Source organism: Dermacentor albipictus, chromosome 5 (assembly GCF_038994185.2).
Source record: "Dermacentor albipictus isolate Rhodes 1998 colony chromosome 5, USDA_Dalb.pri_finalv2, whole genome shotgun sequence".
Taxonomy (NCBI): Eukaryota; Metazoa; Arthropoda; class Arachnida; order Ixodida; family Ixodidae; genus Dermacentor; species Dermacentor albipictus.
This window is the reverse complement of record NC_091825.1, coordinates 25,905,018-25,920,950: the sequence shown is the minus strand read 5'-3', so window position 1 is coordinate 25,920,950 and position 15,933 is coordinate 25,905,018. Positions and strand designations below refer to the sequence as shown.

The following is a 15,933-nucleotide window of genomic DNA, read 5'->3' as shown; positions in this document are numbered from 1 at the left end:
CTCTCGCGCTCCCCAGTTACTTCAGACAGCAGCACTTCTACCGACAGACATGACATCTCACCACTTGACATCCTGGACATCGCATCGGAGCAACGAAAAGACCCATGGATCGTCACGATGTTCGACTTTTTGTCAAATCCTCTGGCAACTTCGGCACCTGGAGCGCTACGCCGACAGGCGCAGCATTTCCCAATCCGGGACGGACTTTTATACCGCTGCAACCACCACAATGACGGCCAAAAATGGCTCTTAGTCGTGAATCGCCACCTACGACAAGAGTTCTGCTCCGCTTTTCATTCTGACCCGCAGTGTGGTCACGGCGGAGTGTCAAAAACCTACACACGGCTTCACCTTCGATATTATTGGCGAGGGAGGTACAACTTCCACCACAAATACGTACGCTCCTGCATTGCCTGCCAACGCCACAAATGTGTGCCACATTTCTCCACCGCACCTCTCCAGGCGCTTCTCTGCCCAGCTCAGCCGCTCGACCATGTCGCCATTGATTTATACGGGCCTCTTCCATCTACTGGCGCTGGCAACCGATGGATTGTTGCCGTAGATCATTTGACACGGTATGCTGAAACCACCGCCTTGCCTGCCGCATCAGCAAAAGACATCGCCTCGTTCATTCTAAACAACTTCGTTCTCCGCCATGGCACACCTCGTGAACTGATGAGCGATCGGGGCCACGTATTCCTCTCAGATGACCTGCACTCACTGCTATCTGAATGCCAAATTATTCACCGCACTACTACTGCTTATCATCCACAGACCAATGGCTTAACAGAACGATTAAACAGAACTCTTGGTGACATGCTATCAATGTATGTTGCATCTGACCAATCCAACTGGGACCTTGTACTTCCGTTCGTCACTTACGCATATAACACTGCCTCTCAAGCCACTACCGGATTCTCACCATTCTTTCTCACGATCCCTCCAGCACCATTGATACGGTTCTCCCGTACCGGCCGGACCCTGCTGAATGCTCACCTGTCTCTACGGTTGCTCAGCACGCCGAGAAATGCCGCCAACTGGCCCGTTCTTTGACGTCTGTTCAACAGTGCCGCCAAGAAGAACGCCATGACCTGAATCCTCCCCCTCACCCCTTCCCCGTCGACTCACTCGTGTGGCTTTGGGTCCCGCCTGTAGCTGCTCCTGGCCTTTCGTCCAAGCTCCTCCCGAAGTACCACGGGCCCTACCGCGTGGTTGCACAAACATCACCAGCAAACTACGTGGTCGAACCCGTATCGCCATCTCCCGATCTGCGTCATCGGGGGCGAGAGACTGTGCACATTGACTGGCTGAAGCAGTATTATGATCCGCCCACCTCTTCCTAGGTCGCCAGGATGGCTACTCTTCAATTCCGGGGGTGATTGTGCCGAAGAAGATCGGCATGCTGAAAAGCCCCGTTGCCATCGCGTGGCACGTACCCAGTTCGTTCGCTGGCTGCGCCCTACCTGCTGGTGCTGAGTTTATCGCTGCTGCTCTACGAGCCGAATAAACCCCCCTTTACACTAATAAATTACTTTAAGACACATATTGCAGTTAACGAATTGTAGCCGGTCAGCTTGCAACAAGTAACCACTTGAGATGAATTTCTGTGATTACCTTTCCCGTATATGATTTCCCCATAGATAATATTTCTCAATGTGTGGGACGAACTGCAGGCGCGTAACCGATACTTGCGTGCTTCAATGCATAAAAGAACATTTTTTTTAAGAGTAAGTGGAACAACAATCATTTTTACGGCGACTATTACGTCGCGTATGTCGAAATTAGCGTCATTCTGGAGATTCATTCTAAGGGCTGCGCCTTGGAAATTTACCGGCTACAATTCCTTAATTACAACAAATGGCGTAAAGTAATAATTAAGAAGATAACTAGTGGATTTTCGGTAAGTAGTTGAGTATGCGTTTCGCTTTTTCGTGCAAATAATGTCCGCCTGTTCGTATATGCGAGCTCAAGGACTAGAATTAGATCACCTGCAACAGGCGATATTCAAGAAGTCGCTAAAACACTACAATTATCACACTGTAGATTCTGAGCCAGTGTGAGTTCCGTTTAATCTGCCGACCTGCTTACACATACAAATATCTAACAATTCCTTATTTACTCGACGTGTTAGCAAAAACACACGCCGTATTCCTACGAAGGCTAAACTACATATGCTAAACAGTTCGTGAACAGCAAACGTTTCACTGCCGCACTCAATATAAAGAACATTACCTAACAGGGATTCGATAATGTTTTACAGTGATGGCAAAGCTCCTAAAACACAATTTGTTCCGCTTTGTTTCACCAGGTACACTTCTTTTCGCAGAATAATTCAACTTCATGCTCCTTAAATGGTTTGAAGCTAAAAACTTGACAACTTGAAAAACAATATTGCTGAGCAGGCATAATAACCGGGTCCTTGGTAAATTCGCAAAACGTGCCCAATTACACCAGAAACTTCCACTTTACCGATACTATGCACTTGAGAGGTCCAAAGCAACGATCCACCGAAAGTGATTGTTACAACTTTAATGACATTCATTATACATTTTTGTGTATGGCTGTAGCACACACTACGCTACAGATGGCGAATTCACTGAATAGAGCGCAGAGATGTATACAGAATTCTTACGAGTACGGTACGCGAACGTTTAAGTCGTTGCTGTAGTGCAAGCCAGGCGTATCGGCTCAGTATCTTGAGCTCAGCGAATCACTTAAGCTTGTAAATGTCCGGCTTCCTCCATGACAATTGAGCAAAAATGATGCTTTCTGGCATTCTGGCTAAAATTTCTGCTCTTCTTTCTTGTGCTGTAGCACTCGTCGGATGTGTAAGCGTACGCTGGCGTAGCAGCGCGGAAAGCGCAAGACACCGCCGCTGCCGCTCCCGTAAACACAAAGTGGCTGCAAGCGTCCATTTCGCCACCGACTCACGAACCAAAAGGGGTGGCGACGAAAATATTGCGACGAAACGTCCACAATATTGCGGTGGAATTTCATGCTGGAGTCAGAACGACAAACGTATTGTTTGTTGTTCTGTTCCAGGAAACCGATCGTTGGGTCACCTGAACGATCTGTCACTGGTAAAATTACATTTTACTCGTGCAAACATCGAATGGTCTTGGCGCGCTGTAAACGTGTGAGCTGCAGAGGGCGGCTTCGACGTTCGCGACGGCGCTGAATTGAGCAAACAGTGATGGAGAGCAATCGCTTTAGAAGACCGATCGCTGAGTATGCAGCACATGCTTTCAGGCACTTCACCGACGCCCAAGGTCAAGTTGCGCCGTAGCTGCCACGGTCCACATACATTTTGCGGGGAGCTTCATAGCGCTTAAGAAGTGCGTCGTAGCCTCTTGCAGCCATGGCTTCCCAATGTCGCTGCAGATGGCAGACGGGGGCCAATTTTCAAGCGCATCCAAAGTCAAATGGGAACTATTGAGTATGATCTGTCAATGTTACTCAAGGACAAGGACATTCAATCTCGACCCCATTCGCAAGCTTTTGGTGCGGCCAGGGCGGGGGTGCGAATTTCGTCACGGGCCAGCTGATGACAAAGCCAATAAAATTAAATCACAATCAATTTTAATGTAATAGGTCTGCGTAAACCAGCAAGCTGGAGAAGTAATTATTAAAGGGAATATGAGACATCCTCCCATTCGTTGGAATTGCTGCAAGGGAAACCATGCAGGTTCTCGATAGAAAAGCCTCGCAGTTGAAGAAAAATTCGTCCTGGTCCGGGACCAGGACGAAGTCGAGGAACCTGTACGGGTTTTCTTTCTAGCTATGGCTACGATTGGGTGGATCTCTCATTTTCCCTTTATCCAATCAATTTCATTTTATTTTCTGCTAATTTGCACAGGACAAGCTAACAGTGGCGACAAGTATGTGATAAGAACAGGCTTAAAGATCTTGGGTTTGTTCTTTCATTCTTTCGGCCAGGGCCGGCAGTGCACGGAAAACAAAAAATATGGCAGTGTGACTGCGAATTCTCACCTATACGAACACCATTCTTGAGACTGGCGCTTGCTGTGGCACAAGGTGGTCCGTTGTGGTTTTTTTGTATATAATACGCCTATACCTGTGTCACTTGCAGTGTGCGATTTACTGAGCCGTCGCTCGCTGACAAGGGGTGCTTATTTGCACATCGTCAGACTCCGCTATGTTGTACAATTGTGTAATGGCGGCTATTTTAGCCAAGCAGTGATGCCAGAGTAGCTCTGCATGCCATTCAGAGGTTAGGAGATGGCGAACTTGAAAATATGGCGGAAATAGTCAACGTTCAGAATAGTGCTAAATCTCACGACCTTCTTATTTTTGCGTGCGCTAGGCAAGCAGTACCGTTCTTTCCGCTGTTAGGGCTCTGACGCGCAGCTCGCCGTAAACTTTTTTTTTCGGCTTTTGTTCTCGACGAGTACAGCGTACAGACATACAGCCCTTCTGAGTGGTCTTACTCCGCGACGATAACAGCACTAGCGCTCTACATTCAGGCCTAGCCTGGCCGTCTTGCGCAAAGTGGTGGCACCCGATGTGCATTCGCGTCGGCTTTCCCGTTCGCGGTCAATATTTTCTCGAGCAGAGGCGGGGGTGCGCAGGCCTTGCGTTTCTGTCTCAGACAGACAAATTAACACTTTGTCTTCACCCTTTTCTTGCTTCATGAAACTCTGTTCGCTGGCCAAGGGGAAACGTACTTCTGTGCAACGTATTTGCTGCTCTGGTATTGGTCAGCAAACTCACTCACGAGTCGACTCACTCAGACCAACTCGCGAGTCGGCGTCCGGATAATTCTGCTGAGGCAGTAGGACTCTGCTTACGCCGAGTCAGAGTAAGGCCCGCAAAGTAAATTTTGGTGAACTTGAGTCTGAATGTGCACCACCTAGCAAAATATCGGTTGCAGTGAGTGCGAGCAAAGCCGGCTGAGCAGAATTAAGTTGAGCCTCAGCCCGAGTGAGCCATAAGTTAAGAAATATAACTGGGAGCGAATCTGAGCGTCCCGTTTATTATACTGATCTATGCTTTCTTGTCGCTGTTTGTTTATTAATATTATTTCTTTTCAACACATATGCACATATACACAGTTAACAGGAAAGGGAAAGCGAGGAGCACGCTGGCAACTGCCACCGGAAGGGGCACAACGCCTGCCTACGCTTCTGAAGGGAGGGGCCAGCTAGACAGAAATGGAAAATAGGAAGGAGGGGAGGAAAAAGGAAAGGAGGAGCAACAGGACAAATCTAAAGACTAAAGAAAAACTCTGCAGCCGGAATTAAAGTGACTGCGCCTCGAACAGCCTCCACAATTATCAACCACATCCATGGCTAGTTAGCTATGCGGCTAATTGTGTTCTCCACGATGAGACGCCAAGTACAGCTGCACGTAATCACCGTTTCGCCGGTAGTCGGTTCACAATATACACTACAAGGTGTTTGAACCGGCCACCTCCCATCTTCGAAGGAAGAAGCGTTAGGGCACAGCACTGATCACACACAGTAGGGCCGGTCACTGAAGGTCACGCTACTACACAATGTTGAATGTTCATTCTATAAACGTGAACCTTAGCTAACTCTATAAAGGTTAGTAGGGCGCGATGGGCCTGATCACGTTTAGATGCACAACCACTGGGGTATAAACATTCCTCGAGTGTCGCACACCGCGGGCCAAGGAGATGATAGTTTCTCACTAGCAACATGCGCTGCGCGCTGAAAGCGGGACACTCAAATATAAGGTGCTGAAGTGTCTTGTAACAGCCACAAGGCGTACACAATGGACTTTCCACACGCCCTTGTCTGTATAAACGTTCGTGCACGTTAACGCAACCAACCCTCAGCTTGAGCAGTTGTGCTTTAGCGCGACGAGGCAAGCCTCGACGATGAACACGGGCGGGAAATCTCCATTTGCGACGCGCTAATCTGGATGCTGCTTGAGTAGGTGGCGACGAATCAGCAGACGAGCGTCATCAAGCTTGCACAAAATTTCTGGGCAGTCACAGTTATGAACGCAACTTGAAGCGAGCCGATCAGCCTCTTCATTTCCGGCGATTCCTACGTGTGAAGGTATCCATTGAGCAACGAGAGATACCCCGCGCGATGTAAAGCGGCGATAATACGCTGCCCTGTGGAACACCGCACTTCACATTTCGGTATTCACTAGTTACTCCTCCGACACGCACTTTCATCCGGCGCTCCGATAGAAAATTATGCACAAATTGGAGCAGATGACCCGAAATTCCCGTGGTTGCAAGAGCGAAAATAATCGCCTTATGCGGAACTGAATCGATAGCTTGCTGTATGTCTACGAAGAGCATGTAGGCGGTATGCTTGTTTTCTTTAGCAAGTTCGAGTGCTGAGACAAGGTCTGATATGCTGTCCAGAGCCGAACGGCGGCGACGAAAGCCACTCATGACATCAGGGAAAAAATTCAGCTCCTCTAGCCTGACATCTAAGCGAAACAAGACCATTCGCTCCATTAACTTGATGATGTTTGAAGTTAGGGATATTGGTCCGTAGTAATTGAGGTGCCCTGCAGGAGGCCCGAGCTTTAAAATTGGTATTATCACGGACGATTTCCACTCAGCAGGGATTACACCGGTTCTCCATACTTCATTATACTCGTCTAATATACGGTCATGGAAACTCTTATCAACGTTCCGCAATGCTTGGTGCGTCACACCATCTGCGCCTGGAGCAGTTTGGCGTTTGGAGAGGCTCAGCGCGTGTCGCAGCTCCTGAAGTGTGAAATGTGCCTCGTCCATCTGGCTGGCTGGACCGTAGGAAGCGGTTAGGGTGCTGTGATTTGTCAAAGAAGGGCGCCAATTGTGGTGTCACTGGATGCAGGAGAGACGAAAATGTCTGCAAATGGCTCTGCTATTACTTTTGGTGACTGGCCAGTCGCTATGCTCAATGTAGCCGTAGGATTCTTGCAGATTTCATGAGTGTGGAGAGCCTTCAGTATGCGCCCTACATTTCCAAAACCACTTCCAGTATGCAACGAACTACACAACGCTTCCCAGCTCTTGCGACGAAACTGTTTTGTATGCCGCCGCATGGCTGCATCAATGCGATTGTATATAGTAGAGTCGGTGAGTCGTTTAGAGTGCTGTGCCCGTCTATAAGCGCGCCGTCGACATGCGTGGAGCCGCAAAAGCTTTAGATCGGGATTTGGTTTGCCGATATTCCGTCGTCATTGTACTGTAGCTTTTTGTAAGCACTCACTCATAAGTTTAAACAGGTTGTCTTGAGATGGTGCCTCTGAGATCAGCTGTCGGAACTTGTCCCACTTAGTAACTGTATAAACGACATCCTGGAGACCCGCAGTATGTGTTGGTGTTAACTAAATGGGTAGGTGATCTGAGCCCCGCGGGTCGGGTTCAAATGACCAGGCTAAGCACACATCTCTCGTTGTTATCGCAAGGTCTATACACCAGAACACCGTGAATTCAAAGCGCGCCGCCATATTGATGAGCGCCGGTCGCGCCATCAATCCCAAGCGCCGCGAAGTAGCAGGCCTGGGCTGCCACGCCGGGAGATGCGACCGGGCGCTAAAGCGAAACTTGGGCTTTTTAGCTGGGCGGAAGACGTGTTTCGCGTTTTTTCTAGCCTGTAATTTTCGCTATCTCGATTCAATCAAACTTCAAGACCTCATGCAAGTCCGCAATAGCCACACTGAGTGTTGTGCAGATTGCAGAAGCGAATACATCGGGTAAGTACGCTATTGCGTTTGTACAAACCGCGCGCTATATGCTAGAACACGTGTGAGCTTTTTGGCACGTAACCTGTTAAGGAATTTACAGCACTGTGTTTGTGTCATATTTTATTAAAGCACGCAGAACATTGTCCTCTGCTCCTTCAGTTTGGTCTTGCTTGTCATGGTCACTACTGGGTTGGCCGCGCTTGGCAACGAACTGGCGAGGTCGTTTGACTGGGCTTACAGCCTGCCTGATTAGCAGACGCCAGCCCTTCACCACCTGCGCATTGAAAACAAAATAGATGTTATAGTAAGAAGGGCTGTAGTTCTTTCCCATGCCATCATTGTTGCGAAGATATAATGTCCTCTCAAAATGAAATAGAAAATACACCAGGCCAATTGTATCGTGCAACCACTTAAAAGTACAACATTCAGAACACAAGCCTACAGCACTCGAACAAGCAGCATATGATGCCAAGCCTGCACTCATTGGAAAATGAGGAACTACAGTAGTTATAACGTTCAACTACATGTGCGGTCAAAGCGCGTATAACAGAGCGAGCATGACAGTTGCAGGTGTTGTACAGTTGCACAGACCATGAAAGGGCACATAAAATCACCATCCCTACTTAAAGCTGCACCATCAGGGTCCCCTTTGGTACAAGACAACAACCGCACCTGCATTCCAAGAAATTATCCCCGCCAACTGCAGCTACCTGGTATCAGACCTGTTTCGCTTGTGCGAGGCCATATCGGAGCTCCCTTAGAAAAGAAAACTGTAAAAAAAAACTGGTGAGAACGAGCAAAATTTTCTTACAAAATTCAACAATCATTAACCACCTTATTTTCCTTACCATATGAAAGGAAAAAATTTGTGCTTTGCCCCGCATAACAGCCCGCACGCAGTTTAGAGCTCAGGAGGGTCAAATGAATTTGTTACGAATGACACCTGCAACACCAGCAGGCGCGCTGCAAGGCGCGCTGCAAGGCGCGCTGCAGACAGGCGCGCTGCAAGAACACCTTCGGCGACGAGCTGTCGTCGTTTACGTTTTTGTGGACGCATGCTAGGTGACGAGCAGACTGTGGTTTGCTTTCATTACCAATAACGCTCACAAGCAGGGCAACATACTATTGCCTACAACTTGTCGTTCACGCTTAATGGTCATGCCGTGCACCAGCTTCAAGTATCGCTAACCGCAAACTCAACTGTTCCGCTTAACCGTCGGGAGCTCTGCCTGAATGAAAACACGAAAAGGCTTGCCTTTTTGTTATAGCCAAGGCAAAGCACCGGTGCGGGATTCTGCTCTGTAGGCTTCTTGTCCAGAAAGTTCTCGGAGCAAGCCTGCGTGTTAAACATATTACGTTCGTAGGGCGCAAAGTTGAACGTGGCAACAAAATATACACAGATCGAATGCTCACTCGTGCATTTTCACTGGGTTGGTAGTTCTTCCTATTCGCTGCAGCTATCCACCGGTGGCGCAGCTTGTCATTCTTCGTTGCGGATGGAAATCGGTGCAGGCTGAAAACATCGCACCGGCAGGATTCCCTACGTGTGTTGTGCTCTTCGCAAACAGCGCTAAGCAACCTGCTCCTTTTGCGCTGGTTGCTTTGGCATCCAAACACGACGCAGTGATGCCCAGATGACTTCTTGTACTTTGGATCCGCGTGAACGGGCACATTTCCGCACTTTGGAGTCCTAGAGATGGCGCTTGCCATGTCTACTGGTCGCCGGCGAATACACTTTGGCAGCGCAGTACAATATGGCGCTGGTCGACCGGGCAATCCGGGTGCGAGAGCATGCATTCGGTTAGTCTGGGTGCGAGGCTAGCGTGTTCTGGTCTATAGTGGAATGCTCCTTTCTTCTACCTGTAAATGTGACCCATCCTTCAGTATTTGGAGATCTTTCTTGATAAGGAATTCGTTAATCCCTGCCCCACGATTGTCTTGGGGACGGCTATACCATCGTGGATGGTGGGCATTAATATCTCCGCATAACACAAACGATGCACCACACCGAGACACTAAGCACTCAAGTAGCGAGGTATCGGAAGAACGCGTAGGCGTGTTGTATATGCTTGCCACTGTCGTCAAGCTACACACTCAAACTCATCGTCACAGATGTCGTCTATGTCAATAACCGCGAAGTCCAAGTCAGCACCAACGTACACTGATGCTTTTGAAGCATTGCGCGTATGCGCCGCTTCCACATTTGAACGAAAAAACCAGTCAAAAACACAAAGGACAAGAGGAGAGGTTCACACCATGACTGTCGTTGTGGTGTGAACCTCTCCTCTTGTCCTTTGTGTTTTTGACTAGTTTTTTCGTTCAAGTATGTACCAACTGGCCCAGATTTCAACCCTTTCACCTCCACACACTGGAAAGAGCCACAAGCTGGTTCCGCGCATCGAGTGTTACTGTGGACACCCACGAAGCCTGGCAAACGATATTCGCCTTTCCTTATGTTAGTTTCCGGAAGCTCTATAACGTCTGGTGGAGTCTTCATAGCGATTAGTCGAAGGACTAGATCAGCGTGCCGTGGTCGCATCGACCTGACATTCCATTGCAGCACAAAGGGGCGAGGCTGCTGACAACTGTTAGAATTGTTTCCGGTAAAACGTCTAGCGAAGGCCGTCGACGACAGGAATGGGTGCCTCCAAAAGTTGCTCTGCTGCTGACGCTGCTGGTGTCTGGCGACCGGCGATTAGAGATCTGATGCCGTTCAGAAGCTTCTTTAGAAGATTGACAAGTTGCACATCGTTGTTGGCTGATACCGGTTTAGGTACTGTGTTTGCAGTGCTTTCCACTGTGGTCGAAGTCTTTGTAGATACTTGTTCCGGCGGTTTCGATGGAAGCGCTGGCCGCGAGGCGTCTGAGAGGCAGAAGGTTCATCCTTCTGATGCTTTGTTTCAACTTTCCGATGCTTTGTTTCTTTGCCACTTTTTGAACGCGCTGCTTTTCCAGTCGCTGGGGCAGCACTACACCGACGGGAGCTTTCATCTCCTGCTGTCTTCTTTTTGGCTTTCTTTTTTAGTGCCTTTAGTTCATTCTTCAATGAGGGACATCCTTTATCCGTTGCCAAATGTTCACCAATACAGTTAGGGCACCGATATGCCTGACTTTCACAGGAATCTACATCGATTCTCACCGTATTTGGCACAGACCAGATCTCTGGTGCAAAAGCCCCGAATATGATCAACCTTAAAAGATTTATGGCATTGCAAAGGCCATGGTACGAAAGGTCGAAGAGGATAGCGCACAAGTCCAGCCATTATATCACTAGGCAGCTTTCCATAGGCGAAAGGTATCTTCATGCACTTTGACGAGCCCAGCCTTCAAACGCTAATTATTTTTCATGGTGGCTTGCAAACAATCATGTTCTTAAAAACGTCGGGTTTGAGATCCAAGTCCACATCAGATACAACACCAGCTGCTATATTTGCACCCTGTGGTATGTAGGGACGCGTGTGGACCCCACAGATTTCAGACAAACCAAGTAGAGTTTGTACCATCTTGTCATCAGTTGTGTCAACAGCAATGACATTTTTCCAGGGGTTCACGCGAACCTCTTGGATTAATCCAAGTTTGAAGAAGAAATCATTAAGTTTCTGTCGAGAGATAGCATTCAGGCTTACCCTCGCGTCAACAGGAATGAAAGCTACTGTCGTAGTCTTGATGGCGCTGTATATGATAGTCCCTTCACTTGAGGATTACGCCGGAGACGTCCGTCGGGCTTGACAGGAATGAAAGCATCCGAATATTCCTATCTTGAGTCAGAAAGCTCGGAATCAGTAGCGTTGGATGCTACTGCTGAACTGAGCCGCTTCCGAGCCGCGGGCGGTCTATGCTGACCGCGAGACGTGTCCAAGACCATGTCTTCCATGGCAAGCTGCGCGGGGACGATCTCCCAGCAGAGTAGAAGACTTCAGGGTTCAGCACAAATGTCGTTGCCTGTTACTGATACACGAAAATATGGTAAACAGAGAAAAACTGCAGCACCAGAAGAAAATCAGCAACCGAGCACAGTAACTTTGTCGTCGTTCATTTTTTCATAGTGAAATGAGCAGTTTACTTCAATGCTCTCATCTCACAATATCACGCAATCAGTTCACATTCACAATAACCGCTAAATATTACAGATCGCCTCTCATGCGTCTTATATCTTCTGCTTAAATACCATTCATGATATTGGCAGAGTGCAATTAACAGCAAATACCTTTATTTTCTGCGTATTTATTCAGCTGTTTTGATATGCCAGTTAGGGAATATTTGGTATGGTGGTTCAGGTACATTTGGAAATATTTATACGCGGCCTAATACCAAAGACAAGAGAGGTGAGGTCGATTGGACGAGCGTTAAGAATTCATGTATTTACAGTGCAACTACATACGCATTTAAGCATGTTTTCGAAAGAAGCATGCGTGCCAAGGTACTGTTGTCTCCACGTAATGGTACCCTGGAACGGAACGGCAACGAAGATAATTTACATGTCGCATCTAACATAGAGCCACTCCCTTACTGTGCTGTAGAATGATTTTCAAGGATCTCTGATGTTGCTATTTCATGTAACTTGCTTTTCGAAGAATGCCCACAGGGCTCCCAGCTGATTCGTAGCACGGACAGTAATTTCGCGGCAATAACGGGATAAATGTTCCGTCAAAGTTCTGCAATGGCCGAGTTGGGCGTGGAGAGCTATTACTTCTTTTTCAGCCCGCTTGAGGGCAGCAGTGCTGCTGTTCGCAAATGTCAAGCCGAGTTTGACTGCTTAATTTCTTTATTCTTATTTCGGGGGCTTTCTCAGCATTATGCGGAAGAAAGAATCACGGCGCAGATAGCGCAAAGCAAACTATGGATATTGGTAGCTTTGAATGTGTTTGGAAATGTAATATTGATATATTTATGATAATTATAGAAAATTAATTATCGTTATTTCTAAATGCAACCTAAGTGGCAGTAACAAATAAAAAAATATTTGATGTTGTTTTTGGTGGCAAGTGTATATAATATTATTCATTACCAAAGCAGGTCGCAAATTTCATAAGTACGCGGTGCATGGCAGCTGGCATATCATGCGTTTACACGCCTATCCGTATGTGTCCAAAGATGTTTGTAATTATGTATATACGCATGAAAGTACGTACTTAACGGCCTAGTTGAGCAATATGACCATTTGAATAGACAGAGGAGATTTAAAGAATAAAAACGAGAGAAAGGGTTCACTGAATAGTTAGTACAACAACAATTTAGAAGCAACATATTGTGATAGTAGAGCGACAAACAATTTCCGTGGTAAACATTGTCCAGCCAGAAGGAAATTCCGAGAAGAAATTTGCGTCTGTCACACATAATGCTTTATTGGCAAGTGGAAGTTCAAACACGACAATTACTCCCTGACGAAGTTTGCAAAAAGAAGCTACAAGGAGCCGTTTCATTATTAAGTAAGATTACCGAATAATACAAAGCTGATCTTATTAGAACCACTTCTCTTGAGGCATGACAGGGAAGATCACCTATCCAAATCTTCTGGATATCAACGTATAGGTGTGATAGGGCACGCAAAATTGTAAACTGAGCTAATTCGTGGGTACCTGTCATTAAAAAAAAAATACGTGACGCTGAAATGAAGATTACTGGAAGATGCCATTGATGCTTCGTGAAGCCACGATGTATTGATGGATGCCTGGGCTTAACCGCGGTTATTTACGCAAATAATACCACAACAGACAGCACATGTTAAAAGAACTGTTCCACTTGAACTCAGTGTGTACAGGATGTTTCAGCGAACACTTAAAAAAAACTTCAAAGTCAAATCACAATTCTAGTTCATAAGCTGGTCGGCTCCAAGAGGCGGACAATACTTCCAACAAAAATTGAGATGCATGATCTACGAATGATTAAAGTTCACTAATTAAGTCATAAATTATGAACCATATTCCAATTTACAAATTATAGCCGTGGAGTTCGCAAGTTGGATCCACTTGGAACGAATTCTCAAGAAGACGCCTGTTTCGAGATATAGATTCCCGAACATGGCGGAATTAATTGCAGAGAATTCATTCAGTTGATTGCAGAGAGGCAATTGTTATTTGTGGAAAACTTTACAGTCAATTCGATAAGAAAACGTCAATTCATGCACTGAAGCACACAAGTAACTGGAAAGCCAATGCATTTCTCCGCAAATTTCGGGAATTTATATCTCGAAACAGGTGTCGTCTTGTGAATTCGTTCCAAGTGGAGCCACCTTGCGAAGTCTACTGCTAGAATTTGTAAATTGCAGTATGAGTCATAGGATAACTAGCTTAAAAGTTAATCAGTGAATTCTTGTTAACTAGACAACCTTGCATTTAAATATTTTTTGCAAGTAGTGTCCGCCACTTCGAGTAGACCGGCTCATAGACTAGAATTAAGCTACCTGCCATAGGCAACCTATAAAAATGTTCGAAAGTGTTTGCTGAAACACTCTGTACATGGCTGTTTTGTTACCGCCAAGAATCTCTAACTCATCATTTCAGCTAACTCTGAATGTCGCTTAGCCAATTCGCGCCCTATCCTTCATAGCTTCTTCTTGGGAAATACTGCTAAGGCTTCTAACATGTACCGCTCAAAGCTAGTACCTATGGGATTCCAAAGGACGGTGTCTGCAAAGGAACGAATGACCGATCATATACGGACCAGTGGCATAGTACTTTCCGCAGCAATGCCAGAACGGTTTAATTCAAGACATGACGACGGTTACCGCGCGTATATGACACCAGGAACTATCCCTGCTGAATATACCGTCTCGATAGCCCAGGTATTGAGCATTTTGAGAACACAAATCTGCATATGTGTCGAGCCCTGACGTTCCACGAGCAAGACCAAGGTGGCATCTATCGGTGAACTCCCACTGCAAAGAACAGCTCTACCCCCTATACCCCAATACCCCCGACCCCCTTATATTTATTCTGCCTCTCACCATTCGCCCTCTATTTCACACTGGGAAGTGCAAACTGATGTCCATGGCGGCCAAGTCTATCCAGAAGCCGAAGGACTTCGAAACAGACAGATTACTTCGTTACGGCTCTTGCTACGCTATCATCAATATTTACGAAGGATCGCGACTAAGGATGAGCATGATAACACCTAGAACAAGATCTACATACAGCGATATGTTACCCCGTGCACGAACTAAAAATAGATGAACCTCAAGTTCCTCTTTGCAGTGAATAAATTTGAAATCAATGGGTGGAATTTAGCCAGATAACTTTAAGCGGTATTTTTGTGCACAGACTTACGTCTTTATTTGCATCGCGTGCTTATTGGACTATTTTCTCCGTTCCGTACGCTGCGCGCAGGTGAACGTCACAAGAGATGGCCATCACGTGGGAGCAATTGTCTTCACTAAAAGTGCCGACCTGATTATCGACCCTGTAGAAGTCCACGACCAGGATACAGTGCTGAGAAGACTGGATGGAATAAATTATGCAGGTGCGCATTTCCCGCATGCACAGGTAACGTAAAATATTATAGATTCAGTAAAATACTGTGCTGAATTTTGCACAGAAAAACCTTAAACTAGTAAGTAAACGAATGCTTGTTATTGTAAAGCTCTCATCAGCACTGAAAATGTTTTATACTCTAAATACTTCATTTAAAACTCTCTGAGTTGTGTTGTGCCACTGGTCAAATTGTTAAGGGTAGAGTGATGAAATGTGTTGCAATTGCACCTCAGCCAGCGCCAGCCTAGCGCGTGCTCAGCTGTGCAGTTCTCACTTTTAGGTTTTTAGCGGACAAAAAGGGACGAGAAACAGAGCCACGGCGCGCACACAGCGTAGTGTACCTCTGTCCCTCGTCCCTTTTTTTGCGCTAAAAACCTAAAAGTTATGGAATACCAACATACCCAAACCTGCGCTCTTTCAAGTTGTCACTTACTTTGGCATTATTCCTATCCTCTAACCTGTTATGTCTGTGGCCTATGGTATCTGTGTAATGGTTTTGTGGTCAATGGTATTGAAACTTGTCAAGATTTATGTGTGATGACCGTTAGAAACAAACTTATCGTAATTTCGTAAATGAGCGTGCTATACATTCAGTGAAAGAACACTTGCTTTCAAGCCAGAACACACTACCTGCTTGAACACACCAACACATTGCGTAGTACAGTAGGATGCTGCTGCATAATTGAAAGTGGGAATTGGAAAAAAAGCAACTCTGTCGCTGAGTTGCTATGTGCAGCTGTTATATGCTATACATAGCATATCTCTAGGGTGCGGGAGCGAGTCG

The 15,933-nt window shown here is 46.6% G+C and overlaps 1 protein-coding gene across 2 annotated transcripts in view; it reads left to right on the top strand.

Annotated features, from left to right (window-relative positions):
* The window catches only part of LOC135898283 (complement C2-like), a 240,593-nt gene that overhangs the window by 132,291 nt on the left and 92,369 nt on the right, over nt 1-15,933 (top strand). For both annotated transcript variants that reach the window (XM_065427150.2, XM_065427151.2), the window contains exon 11: nt 15,006-15,138. In XM_065427150.2, the coding sequence (XP_065283222.1) occupies nt 15,006-15,138 (133 nt within the window). The remainder of the gene's footprint in view (nt 1-15,005; nt 15,139-15,933) is intronic.